The 13,925-nt window shown below is 39.4% G+C and overlaps 3 protein-coding genes across 5 annotated transcripts; 1 reads left to right on the top strand and 2 right to left on the bottom strand.

The window, feature by feature from the left end:
• Positions 1 to 12: 12 nt before the first annotated feature.
• On the bottom strand, positions 13 to 2,393 carry DJ1F (Class I glutamine amidotransferase-like superfamily protein). The gene is made up of 4 exons (NM_115317.6): positions 1,958 to 2,393; positions 1,254 to 1,727; positions 795 to 1,160; positions 13 to 488 (listed from the first exon to the last, which is right to left on the bottom strand). Exons 1-4 carry the CDS (start codon positions 2,135 to 2,137, stop codon positions 309 to 311), a joined length of 1,200 nt encoding a protein of 399 aa, NP_191023.1. The 5' UTR covers positions 2,138 to 2,393; the 3' UTR covers positions 13 to 308.
• Positions 2,394 to 4,401: 2,008 nt separating this feature from the next.
• HRGP1 (hydroxyproline-rich glycoprotein) lies at positions 4,402 to 7,057 on the bottom strand (the record flags this gene model as incomplete). 3 transcript variants are annotated; one of them, NM_001339684.1, is made up of 3 exons in its annotated part: positions 4,402 to 5,024; positions 5,100 to 6,374; positions 6,525 to 7,027. In NM_001339684.1, the coding sequence occupies 3 exons, from the start codon at positions 6,960 to 6,962 to the stop codon at positions 4,713 to 4,715; spliced, it is 2,025 nt and encodes a 674-aa protein (NP_001325987.1). The 3 variants fall into 3 exon arrangements, with proteins under 3 accessions (NP_001325987.1, NP_191022.2, NP_001325986.1); NM_115316.3 differs by having other exon boundaries at positions 4,414 to 6,374; positions 6,525 to 7,057; NM_001339685.1 differs by having other exon boundaries at positions 4,713 to 6,944.
• A 2,208-nt stretch (positions 7,058 to 9,265) lies between these two features.
• On the top strand, positions 9,266 to 12,612 carry AT3G54580 (Proline-rich extensin-like family protein). Its single transcript, NM_115315.3, has one exon. It carries the CDS (start codon positions 9,385 to 9,387, stop codon positions 12,256 to 12,258), a length of 2,874 nt encoding a protein of 957 aa, NP_191021.2. The 5' UTR covers positions 9,266 to 9,384; the 3' UTR covers positions 12,259 to 12,612.
• The last annotated feature ends 1,313 nt before the right edge of the window (positions 12,613 to 13,925 follow it).

Here is a 13,925-nt window from a genome sequence, read left to right as displayed (position 1 = left end):
CACAATTTGCTGGTGACAGATTTTGCTATCTCTAATCAACTTTAGTCTTGAAGTAGTGTTACAACATAAATGGTCAATAGAGCTTGTTTACCAAATGTAAAACGAGGAGAATGACAACTTGATAGTGGTAATTTCTTATAAAAAAACACAATTAGAAGAGGTGTAAGCAAGTGTGGCAACTCTTCTTCCCATATATATATGCAAATCCAAGCTTGTACATAAATAATTAGAGGGACGACCTTATATTTCGACATACAAAGATATGTTTTTATTTTTTTAGGCATTAGACGTTAAAGCACCACTTGACATTAGAATACAACAGAGAGACCAAGTGCAGTCGACAATGCATACAAAAAGGCAGGAAGATCGGAAGTTGATGCGGCTGTGACCAGCTTGTCGTCGGTCACGCACCGTTCAGATTCCACGATCTCACCACCAGCAACCTTCACAGCCACCTTTGTCCCATAACTACTTGCACATCTCTTCTTCTGCAATGTAATAATATAGCATGCCACAATGGGAATTAGATGAGTTATAACAAGCTGGCAAAAATTATAATCTATGCTAAGGAAGTGGTGCCATAAATGTGATGAATTATATCTTACTAACCTTCAACAATATGCTGGAATAATATTAGTCATAACCATAACCATAGGAGATTCCTATGTGCTTAGAGCAACTTATCTTGACATTTTTGTTTCGTTTAAATTAAAATATGGTTTGGTTCGGCTTCAGTTTTAACTTTTAAGTCTTTAGAATAGTAAAACGAATTTTTGTAAAACGGTGTATATTACCTTAAGGGCGCCTGTGGCGGCAAGTAGCCAATTTCCCATTCCAATGGCAGCAACAAACTTGCCTTTCTCAACAAACTTTCTGACCAATTCGACGGCCTTGGGGTTCATCACCAAGAGCTCCGGAGATCTTCCTCCGGGAACCACAATGCAGTCGTAATCATCCACAGAGACATCATCCCACGCAACGGTCACATAGAAGTTGTGACCAAACTTCTCAGTAGGAAGTTGCCGTCCGTCTTCAAGGTCGTGTACGATTGTAGCGCATTTCTCACCTCTCTTCTTGGTTGGCGTCACTGCATCCACTTTACATCCCAAAGCTTGAAACGCTTTAAATGGTACGTTGATACTATAATCTTCAACACAATCCTAAATATACCAAAATTACGTATTAGTCAGACCATTTTTTTAATTCCAATATATAAAGTCTAAAAGAGAGTCTTATGAAAATAAGCTACTTACCCCAATCAAGAAAAGCAAAGAAGTCTGATGATTCTCTTTAGAGCTAGAAATCTTGGAGCCAAGTGATTCTAACAAAACTTTGAGACTATGGCCAAGCGTTGGCCACCCCATAGTGGACATGAAACTGCCGTCCTTGACACAATCAGTGATTTCGAAAAGGGTCTGGACTCCAGGCTGTTGCCACCATGCGCCGCCGGAGAGCTCGATAAACGGTTTCATGCTTTCGAACGCCGTGCACTTCATTCCACCGGTGAGCAGACCTGCCGCCGCAAGAAACAGCTGGCTGTGGCAGCTCGTGAAGATGAGCTTCTTGAGTTCGGCGAATCTAGCAACAAGACTCACGCATTTCTCGTCGGCGCTCAAAAGTTCCGTGAAACGTCCACCGGGAATGATGATGGCGTCGTATTGGTCGGGGATGACGCCATCGAAGTTAGCGTTTAGTGTTAGATGGTCAACCACCAGTTCGGTGTATATCTGTAAAAAGGTAAAAGTCAAATTGAAACTCTTCTTTTTTACTGTTAAGAGTAGGCCCATGCATTTTGGGTTGAGACCACCCAATTATCTAAACTTTTTGGATAAAGATAATAAAGGGGAAAGTCCACCCAATTATGAGCATTTGATCGCATTGTTTTACTAAATATGCAAAGAACGATTGCAAGGGAAAAAAACTGAAATGAAGAAAAAGTGAAAGATTCGAGAAATGCCTCGAGGCCAAGGAGATCGTGAGCGGCCATGACGCACTTGTCGCCAGTTTTGCGACCAGGAGAAACGCAGTGGACGCTAACACCAAACGCTTGGAGGACGTAGAGAGGTACTATAGTCTCGTAGGCTTCCATGAACTCTCCGCATAACATCAAAACCGATTTCTGAGCCATTGATCCCATTGTTTTTTCTTAAGACAAGCACACACAACTAGTGTGTATATATATGAGTTCAAATTATCACAGTGTACTTTTTTTTTCTCCAATAAAAAAAGAGATAAGGTTATATATATAAGTGGATACGTTGCTCTATTTGGAGATTATTAAAAAATAATTTATAGAAAACTACAACAATTTCTATTTCGTTCAAAAAATATAAAGTGGTTTAGTTCGCGATTAGACTAGTTTGCTACGTCTACTCTCACCATTTAAAATTGAAGAGAGTTAAAATAAACACGTGTTAATTGCAAATTCCCTACGCACACCAACCTCTCACCTACTTGACATCTTCTTATGCATAACCCGGGAAGCCAAATAAAAACGGTAAGGCCAGATTAAGTGGGGATGACAAAGAAGTAATTGTAAAAAAAGTTTGTTGCCTCAGAGCCAGCAAAATAAAAAAACGTATTAAGATTTGTTTTCTTAACAAAATTAAAATTGAAAACAAATCTTAAACAATTAATGAAGAAAAGTAAATTACAAGGCTTGCATTTTATGTAAATGGCAGAGTGCATGCAGCAATGAAACTACTTTATTAAAACAATAAAACTTAATATATTCTTAGTTAATTTATATATACATTTCTTCTATTTTTAAAAAAAAATACAGTGTACTCCAAACTTTATCAGAATGGTCGAAAATAATCAATTACCATATGATTAAAAGAACATATAGAATTTGGAAACATTAATCAAAAAAATTATTTTAAGCATATTGTTGGATTTCTTTAAATTGAACGGTAAAAATATTCAACATAGTAAATGATAAATGTGACATGTAGTGATTTTATGTTTTATAGCTTCTCTAATTCTCTCTTATCTTGTTTAGTTCTTTGTGTCACAAGAGACATGCAACGGAAATGATGTAACTCTATAGTCTATGAGTTGGGTTGGGTCGATTAGCCTCATGGACTGCTAAAACCATTCGAAAGCAGACATTTACACTTATTGCATAACGCTTCAAGGTAATTGGAGGGAGACCGGTTTTCAATGTCAAAATGGTCGAATCACCAATCCAGCCATCATGATTCCACAAGTGTGTAACAGTCAAAACATATATATAAGAGTTACTAACGTAGAAACCTTATCATAAATAAAAAAAAGAGGGGAAAATGGTAGTATTCATGGTATAATTAGTAGCCTGCTTATGGATTGAAATTCTACCCTAAGAAGATTTATTAATTGTAGTGCGCTTGCGACATATAAAAATATAGAATTCAAAAACCTAATCATATCATATGCTAACATATTTGTGAGCGTTGAACATCTTGCAGCTTGGAAACAAGCTTCCCTAAAAGAAGAGTCCATAATTTCTGTCACACCTCCAACGTTTAATCTAGATCCCCCTATCTTGATCTCTGTTTAATGCGCCTTGGCATGAAGATGGCTCTGAGCGGATATAGTTGGGTTCTAGTGAAACAAAACTTAGTTCTTCATCAAGGTCTCAGAAGTAGCCGTCGGAGTTTATTGTCGCTCCATGCAGAATTTGATTATCTGTTATGGGCAATGGAATTAATGCATGATCTCTACCGGCAAGATGTTTGGTATTTTCGCTTCCGATTGTGCAAACTTGATTTCTATCCTCGAGAACCAAGACAAGTGACCGCTTTTTATAGCATAATTACCTCTTATCGTTCCTTGGTTGTTTCTTCTTCTTATTTTTATATTAGATTTCTTTTTGTTTAGCTAAGAAAGTTCGGGCTCGCGAAAGTTTTGGAATTTGGATCTATAATCTTCTTCTATATCCGGAGCTAGTCTTTAGTCCATTTTCATTTAAAGAATATTTCTCTGTTTCTAAACAGAATTGAACCCGGTGTACAAAGAAACCAATTCCCTTGTACTACCACTAGACAACCACTCTTTTAGTTCTTTGGTTTATTGAATTTAATCGTAAGGGACAAAAATATTTCGGAAAAATAAAGATATAAAATCTTGAATTAGCTATTTCATGTTTTAAACTTTCACCTTTTTTTTTCCCTTTTGTGGTTGGATGTAATGGTTCGATTAGAGTTCCTTTTTAATTCCTTTTATATCAATGAAAATCTTTTAATAAAAATAATGCGATAGAATATAGTTGTGGAGTAAAATGTAGTTCTTGTCTTCTTGATATCTTTGGGAATTGTCGTCTCATAATTGTTTTTTAGTTTGAGTTTTCTTTTTTAATCCATACCAGATTTAGGTAGGAAAATGAAACCTCCAAGAGTTAAAAATTGTGGATCGTTAAGGTTGAAGACATACTAGAATTAAAATAATTCATGCTTTTAGGTGTGCTGTCCAAAGACAAGATCCATGTTAGAGGATCATATAGTTATTTAAACGATACAAAGTCAAGAATTTGCAAAGGAGTTTATATAGATCGCAAGCAATCGTTACACAAATAAAAGAAAATTTTGTAGCCAAATCCCAAGAAAATTAAAAATTGATTAGATAAGAGAAATTAAAAAACGAGAACAAAAGGAAAGATAAAATCGAATAATATTCGATAACTTATTTAAGAATTACATTTTTTAGTTTCACTCATATAGAGGCAGCCGAGAAATTTAGTACTCAGTTTTTGGAGAAGGTGAATACGATGGTGGAGGTGGAGATTTGTATTCAACCTTTGGAGAGGGAGAATAATAAGATGGTGGTGGAGGAGACTTGTAGTAAACTTTTGGAGAAGGTGAGTAGTATGGTGGTGGTGGGGAATTGTAGACATATGGTGGTGGAGGAGACTTGTACACAACCTTAGGGGATGGAGAATAACATGGAGGTGGTGGTGGACAAACACATACATGAGGATGTGGTGGGGATTTGTAGTATACCTTAGGGGAAGGTGAGTAATAAGGTGGTGGTGGAGACTTGTAGTACACCTTAGGGGAAGGGGAGTAATATGGTGGTGGTGGAGAGCTGTAGACATATGGTGGTGGTGGAGACTTGTAGTACACTTTAGGTGAAGGAGAGTAGTACGGTGGTGGGGGAGAACTGTAGACGTAAGGTGGTGGTGGAGATTTGTAGTACACCTTAGGAGATGGTGAATAGTATGGTGGTGGTGGAGAGTTGTAGACGTATGGTGGTGGTGGGGATTTGTAGTGCACCTTAGGGGAAGGTGAGTAATATGGTGGAGGTGGAGAGCTGTAGACGTATGGTGGTGGTGGGGATTTGTAGTGCACCTTAGGGGAAGGTGAGTAATATGGTGGAGGTGGAGAGCTGTAGACGTATGGTGGTGGTGGGGATTTGTAGTACACCTTAGGGGAAGGTGAGTAATATGGTGGAGGTGGAGAACTGTAGACGTATGGTGGTGGTGGAGACTTGTAATACACCTTAGGAGAAGGTGAGTAGTATGGTGGTGGTGGAGAACTGTACACGTACGGTGGTGGTGGAGACTTGTAATACACCTTAGGAGAAGGTGAGTAGTATGGTGGTGGTGGAGAACTGTATACGTAAGGTGGTGGTGGGGACTTGTAGTACACCTTAGGGGATGGTGAGTAGTATGGTGGTGGTGGAGAACTGTATACGTATGGTGGTGGTGGAGACTTGTAGTACACCTTAGGGGATGGAGAGTAGGTTGGTGGTGGTGGGGAGCTGTAGACATACGGTGGTGGAGGAGATTTGTACTCAACCTTTGGGGATGGTGAGTAGTATGGTGGTGGTGGGGAGCTGTAGACGTATGGTGGTGGAGGAGACTTGTAGTCAACCTTTGGGGATGGAGAGTAGGTTGGTGGTGGTGGGGAACTGTAAACGTATGGTGGTGGAGGAGACTTGTAGTCAACCTTTGGGGATGGTGAGTAGTATGGTGGTGGTGGGGAGCTGTAGACGTATGGTGGTGGAGGAGACTTGTAGTCAACCTTTGGGGATGGTGAGTAGTATGGTGGTGGTGGGGAGCTGTAGACGTATGGTGGTGGAGGAGACTTGTAGTCAACCTTTGGGGATGGTGAGTAGTATGGTGGTGGTGGGGAGCTGTAAACGTATGGTGGTGGGGGAGACTTGTAGTCTACTTTAGGGGATGGTGAATAGTATGGTGGTGGTGGGGAACTGTAGACGTATGGTGGTGGAGGAGACTTGTAGTCAACTTTAGGGGATGGTGAGTAGTATGGTGGTGGTGGAGAACTGTAAACGTACGGTGGAGGAGGAGATTTGTACTCAACCTTAGGGGATGGAGAATAGTATGGTGGTGGTGGGGAGCTGTATACGTATGGTGGTGGAGGAGACTTGTAGTCAACCTTAGGGGATGGTGAGTAGTATGGTGGTGGTGGAGAACTGTAGACGTACGGTGGAGGAGGAGATTTGTACTCAACCTTAGGAGATGGAGAGTAGTACGGTGGTGGTGGGGAGCTGTAGACGTATGGTGGTGGAGGTGACTTGTAGTCGACCTTAGGGGAAGGCGAGTAATATGGTGGTGGTGGAGAGTTGTAGACGTATGGTGGTGGAGGAGACTTGTAGTCGACCTTAGGAGAAGGCGAGTAATATGGTGGTGGTGGAGAACTGTAGACGTATGGTGGTGGAGGAGATTTGTAGTCAACCTTTGGAGATGGGGAGTATGTTGGTGGGGGTGGAGAACTATAGACATATGGTGGTGGTGGAGACTTGTATTCCACTTCAGGAGCTGGTGTGTAAGTTGGTGGTGGGGAACTGTCGACGTATGGTAGTGGAGGAGTCTTGTATTCAACTTCAGGAAGCGGTGAAGAATACAACGGTGGCGGAGAGGCATATGTTTCTGGCTCATATGCAGCAACCATTGTTGCCATGATGATAACTCCTAGAGCGGAAATGAGATGGGCTGAAGGCCCCATCTTAGAAGAAGATCTCATTATGATTTTGCTTTTTTTGTACCAACGCTTTACTACGTTGGTTAGATTTTGTTGTTTTGGTTTGTGTTGTAAAAGAATGTGCGCATGAGTTTATATAGCAAATGTTTTCTCTAAATGCAGCTAGACTATTCGTTTTTCTTTGTTGTTTTGGACTTCATCCAACTAAATCGTGGAAGCATGTCGACACGAGACTGGTTTTAGACGTGCAGGAACGTTTAGCGAATGTCAACGAGCCACATATTATATTTGCTTGGTTAAGAAGAATTTTATGTATCAAATATACATCATTTATTCAACGAGCTAGTTTAATTTTAATTTTCACTTTTTAAAGGGTCACTGCATATCATATTTTTTGCATATTTGACTCACCTGGTTATCAATCATCAATGATTTACAAGGTAAATTGTAGTAGATAACTGTCACGCGAGATTTGTTTAAGGGTGATTTCATTTCGCCTCTTGTTCTTAATTAATATCAATTTTCTTATGGATTTTGATTTATAATTGGACTAAATTGTATATATAAAGATTGTTTGTAATGATCTATATGTGTAGTGTCTTAACTCGATAGTTCTTGGTAGCTATGTAATCCTCCAAATGAGTTTTGTATATGGGATATATTTAAGGAGGTTCAGTTTTCCTATACCTACTCATTTACATTTTTTTCTTATAGATAAGAACTTGACATGAACAAAAATAAGTATCCTCAAAAGAGTAAATCAAAGTACTACTCTTTTATTCCGTCATTATGATTATCATTTTTTGGGGGACAAATATCCGTCATTATGGTTAATTACATATATTATTCCTCCAGAAAACCACTGTCAAGATTCAACCACCATGCAGGCAAGAACAAAACCACGATCGACGACTCTGCAATTGCGCAAAGAAGCTCCAAGTTTATTTTCTTCGCTGTGTCTCTTCATGAGGGCCACGAGCTTTACATATATGTTAGTACAAACATGTCTTAAAAATATTCCTGATTCGTTTTGATATAACTCTAAATCACGTTACAAAAACGAAACTCTAGCTTATTTTCTAATTTAACAAAGACTATCATTTCTTTTAATTCTAATCGTCGTGTCTTCCATTCCATCTAGACTTAATTTTCTCTTAAGAAGTCTAAATTTAATTCTTTATCAATTTTCTCTTTTAAGTTGGATTCTATGGTTTCTTAAAGTTGGAGTAATTAAAACAAAAAAATACAATTACAGAAGAAAATTAACATCACATTGAGAGCAACTCATGAGATTGAAACGATTCAGCCACCACAAAAACCATCCTTCCAAGTTCCAAAGTCGTAAGAACACGTCTACGTACCTTTCAATGTATACATTTTCAATGGATTACCCTTTATAATGATAAATGAATATCTAAAACATAATTACAATCATACAATTAAGTCTTGCAAATGCAGCAAATCTATGACTAAGTGGCTGTCAAAAATCAACTAGATGACTAAGTGACTAATAAAGAGATGAGTTAATAACGAAATGGTAAATCGTCATTCATGGACCATAGAAGGTTCTTGATCTTTTTATTCTCTTTTTATGATTTGATTTTTAGAGTAAGTTTATAAATAAACTATTTATATACTAGTTTCTTTAATCAACTGATATTTTTAAATCCTAGTTTGTTGTTTTTGCGGTAATAATATCCCATTGAAACTGGTATTTAATATGTGTAAACTCTGAAACTCATTTAACCACTGACTGAAAATATTACACAATCCATAGTTTTAGTCCCAACAAGTACCATATAAATAGTTCTCTACTTTAATTTAGTAAGTATGTACATATATTTTGATATCATGATTATCATCTTAAAAGTCTTTCGTTTTACTTCGTCTTTAATTATCCTTTACATTCCTTAGAATAACTTTTGTTATACCAGCGCATAGATCATGTCAAAACTCTAGTGCAATATATATTGTAATCGTTGGAGGAAAATATTAGCGTCAAGCATCCAATATCAATAAGAAGTATCCATTTAAGCAATTTCTTTCTTTAAGTTTAATATATTGGAGATGTATGAAATCATCCGAATAATCAAATTTTCTGTTCACTTTTCAATATATTTGAAGTGGCCCTTTAAAACATAAGAAAATAATTAGACAAGGTCTTTTAATCTATGTGAAGCATCCATGATACACAAAATTCTTATTGAACTTGCGAATATAAAATGGAAAATGACTCGTTGACATTCGCAAAACGTTCTTGCACGTCTCACACTAATATCGTGTAGACATGCTTCCACGATTTAATTGACAGAGTCCACAAGGACAGGGCAAAAATAATCGTAGAGCTGGATTCTGAGAAACACTTTGCTATAAAACCCCATGCTCCCATTCTTTACAACACAAAACAAAACAAAAACAACTAACCAACGTAGTAACGCGTTGGTAGAGAATAAACAAAATCTCAATGAGATCTTCTTCTATGATGGGGCCTTCAACCCATCTCATTTGCGCTCTAGGAGTTGTCATCATGGCAACAATGGTTGCTGCATATGATCCATACACAGATAGCTCTCCACCACCACTGTATTCCTCACCGCTTCCTAAGATTGAATACAAAACTCCCCCACTACCATACATCGACAGTTCCCCACCACCAACTTACTCACCGGCTCCTGAAGTAGAATACAAATCTCCTCCACCACCATATGTTTACAGCTCACCACCACCACCGACCTACTCTCCATCCCCAAAGGTTGAGTACAAATCTCCTCCACCACCGTATGTCTACAGCTCCCCACCACCACCAACCTACTCTCCATCCCCAAAGGTTGAGTACAAATCTCCTCCACCACCCTATGTTTACAGCTCCCCACCACCGCCAACCTACTCTCCATCCCCAAAGGTTGAGTACAAATCTCCTCCACCACCGTACGTGTACAGCTCCCCACCACCACCAACCTATTCCCCATCCCCAAAGGTTGAATACAAATCTCCTCCACCACCGTACGTCTACAGCTCCCCACCACCACCAACCTACTCCCCATCTCCTAAGGTTGAGTACAAGTCTCCTCCACCCCCGTACGTCTACAGCTCTCCACCACCACCATACTACTCACCGTCCCCAAAGGTAGAGTACAAGTCTCCTCCACCACCGTACGTCTACAGCTCTCCACCACCACCAACATACTCTCCATCCCCAAAGGTTGATTACAAGTCTCCTCCACCCCCGTACGTCTACAGCTCTCCACCACCACCATACTACTCACCGTCCCCAAAGGTAGAGTACAAGTCTCCTCCACCACCGTACGTCTACAGCTCTCCACCACCACCAACATACTCTCCATCCCCAAAGGTTGATTACAAGTCTCCTCCACCACCGTACGTCTACAGCTCCCCACCACCTCCATACTACTCACCATCTCCAAAGGTTGACTACAAATCTCCTCCACCACCCTATGTTTACAGCTCCCCACCACCGCCAACCTACTCTCCATCCCCAAAGGTTGAGTACAAATCTCCTCCACCACCCTATGTCTACAGCTCCCCACCACCGCCAACCTACTCTCCATCCCCAAAGGTTGAGTACAAATCTCCTCCACCACCGTACGTCTACAGCTCTCCACCACCACCAACCTATTCCCCATCCCCAAAGGTTGAATACAAATCTCCTCCACCACCGTACGTCTACAGCTCCCCACCACCACCAACCTACTCCCCATCTCCTAAGGTTGAGTACAAGTCTCCTCCACCCCCGTACGTCTACAGCTCTCCACCACCACCATACTACTCACCGTCCCCAAAGGTAGAGTACAAGTCTCCTCCACCACCGTACGTCTACAGCTCTCCACCACCACCAACATACTCTCCATCCCCAAAGGTTGATTACAAGTCTCCTCCACCCCCGTACGTCTACAGCTCTCCACCACCACCATACTACTCACCTTCTCCTAAGGTGTACTACAAGTCCCCACCACCACCTTACGTCTACAGTTCTCCACCACCACCATACTATTCACCTTCTCCTAAAGTGTACTACAAGTCTCCTCCACCACCGTACGTTTACAGCTCCCCACCACCACCATACTACTCACCTTCGCCTAAGGTTTACTACAAATCTCCACCACCACCATACTATTCACCTTCTCCTAAGGTGTACTACAAGTCTCCTCCACCACCGTACGTTTACAGCTCCCCACCACCACCATACTACTCACCTTCGCCTAAGGTTTACTACAAATCTCCACCACCACCGTACGTCTACAGCTCTCCACCACCACCATACCACTCACCTTCGCCCAAGGTGCAATACAAATCCCCACCACCACCATACGTTTACAGTTCTCCCCCACCACCATACTATTCACCATCTCCTAAGGTGTACTACAAATCTCCACCACCACCTTACGTCTACAGTTCTCCCCCACCACCATACTACTCTCCTTCACCTAAAGTGTACTACAAGTCTCCACCACCACCGTATGTCTACAGCTCCCCACCACCTCCATACTACTCGCCTTCACCTAAGGTGTACTACAAGTCTCCACCACATCCTCATGTTTGTGTTTGTCCACCACCTCCTCCATGTTATTCTCCATCCCCCAAGGTTGTGTACAAGTCTCCTCCACCACCATATGTCTACAGTTCTCCACCACCACCACACTACTCACCTTCCCCTAAGGTATATTACAAGTCACCCCCACCACCATATGTTTACAGTTCTCCACCCCCACCATATTACTCACCTTCCCCTAAGGTGCACTACAAATCTCCTCCACCACCATACTACGCACCTACTCCTAAGGTACATTACAAGTCTCCTCCACCACCATATGTCTACAGTTCTCCACCACCTCCATATTACTCACCTTCTCCTAAGGTTCACTACAAATCTCCTCCACCACCATACGTCTACAGCTCCCCACCACCACCATACTATTCACCCTCTCCTAAGGTAGAATACAAGTCTCCCCCACCACCGTATGTTTACAGTTCTCCTCCACCACCATACTACTCACCTTCCCCTAAGGTTGACTACAAATCTCCTCCACCACCATATGTCTACAGTTCACCACCACCACCATATTATTCACCTTCCCCTAAGGTAGACTACAAGTCTCCTCCACCACCGTATGTCTACAGTTCTCCACCACCTCCATATTACTCACCTTCTCCTGTGGTAGACTACAAGTCTCCTCCACCACCATATGTCTACAGTTCCCCACCACCACCTTATTATTCTCCTTCTCCAAAGGTTGAATACAAATCTCCCCCACCACCATATGTTTACAAATCCCCACCTCCACCTTCGTATTCACCTTCTCCAAAAACTGAGTACTAAACTTCAGCTCCACCATCATATTTCTATTCTTGAAAAGAGTAAAAGGGATTTTTAATTAAATAAATTACCAAATTTTATTTGATTTCTTCTTTCCTTTTGTTCTTGTATCTTTTAATTTTCATTTGGTTTGCATCAATAATTTGGGTAAAAAACTTTTGTATGGTTTCATGTTTTCTTCTTCTATATGTGTAAAGGTTGCTTGCAATCAATCTATATGAAGTCCTTTGGAAATTTGAATTATATTCTTGACTTTATAGCTTTTGATAATTATGTATCCTCTGACGTGGGTCTTGTTTAAGGATTGCATTACCTATTTTGCATGGATCATTGGAAATGATTATTCTCTTATGTAGTAGGCGAAATCCACAAAATTTAACTCATGGCAAACAGATGATGCTATTTGCAAAACTCCAATGGAACTAGACAAAGAAAATGTAGAAAATAATCGAAACATCAATAAAACGTCACGGTTCGTATCTATGTAATAACATTTTAAACGGTTGGGAAGCTTATTATATACTGATCAAACTCAAGACGGCTTCATATAAGCTAAGGGAATTTGTTCATTACGAAATTGCAAGTCATAATAAATAATACTGATCAATTTGAAATCTTGACAAGGACATTACGAAAAAGAGAAGAGGAGCGTGTATGCAATGAGCCCCGTCCTTGGCCGACCATTTTTCCTATAAGACGCCCCGAGTCTGTCATTGATGATGCCTCATTATATTCTACTTATTATAATTTATTTATTTTTTGCTTAAGGGTTTCTAAATATTAGTAATCCTTCTTACATTATTTATTTAGGAGAACCTATAAGATTAACTTCAATTATCTATGTTTTGTAATTTTCAAAATTTTAAAATTTTGATAACATACAATATATGTTTGTGGATTGTAAGAATTTTGGTGTGATATCATAGATTTTGTTTTAAATAATTTACTCTTATTTCTAATAAAACTCATTAGGTGGTTTAATATACAAAGATATTTCAATTTTAATTAGTTTTAAATATCATCAATATATTGAAATATTCATTTAATAACACCAAATTTTCAAAATCTATGATTCATGATTTACAAATTTCATAATTAAAAAAAACACTAGATTTTAGTGTATGTAATTTGAACTAACGATTAAATAACAACAGATTATGTTTTGTTTAGCTTCTATAAAATTCATCATCAAATTATTTTTTGGTAGAAACTTCATGATCAAATTACACCCGTTTAGGGAGGCAACAATCGGAAAAGGATGAAAAGGAAATGTCTTTTGTCACTTTTTCTTTTCTTTTTTTTTTTGTTAAGATTGTCACTTTTATTTTTGTCACACACATTTATCTATTAATCTAAATACATTTAGTTCATCAACCAATACGTGCTAATGAAAAAAATGCAGATATTGCTTAGTTTTGTTCTCTCAAACAAATTAATAAAGGAAAAAATGCTTATTTGTCTGTTCACGATGTCATATTAAAAAGAAGAACATAATGCTCATTTAGCGGGAGACGTTATAAGAGAACAACAAAATGTTGATTTAGAAGCAATAATTAAGAAACAGAAAGTGGACTATATAGCAAAAACATGTCATTGCAAATCTTTCATTTAAAGACCCAAAAAAAGACATAACCGGGAAACGTATTATTAGGAGAAAAGGAAGTAAAAGC

This window comes from Arabidopsis thaliana, chromosome 3 (genome assembly GCF_000001735.4).
Source record: "Arabidopsis thaliana chromosome 3, partial sequence".
In the NCBI taxonomy this organism is placed as follows: domain Eukaryota; kingdom Viridiplantae; phylum Streptophyta; class Magnoliopsida; order Brassicales; family Brassicaceae; genus Arabidopsis; species Arabidopsis thaliana.
The sequence above is the reverse complement of the archived record's forward strand: the minus strand, read 5'-3'. Positions and strand labels throughout refer to the sequence as shown.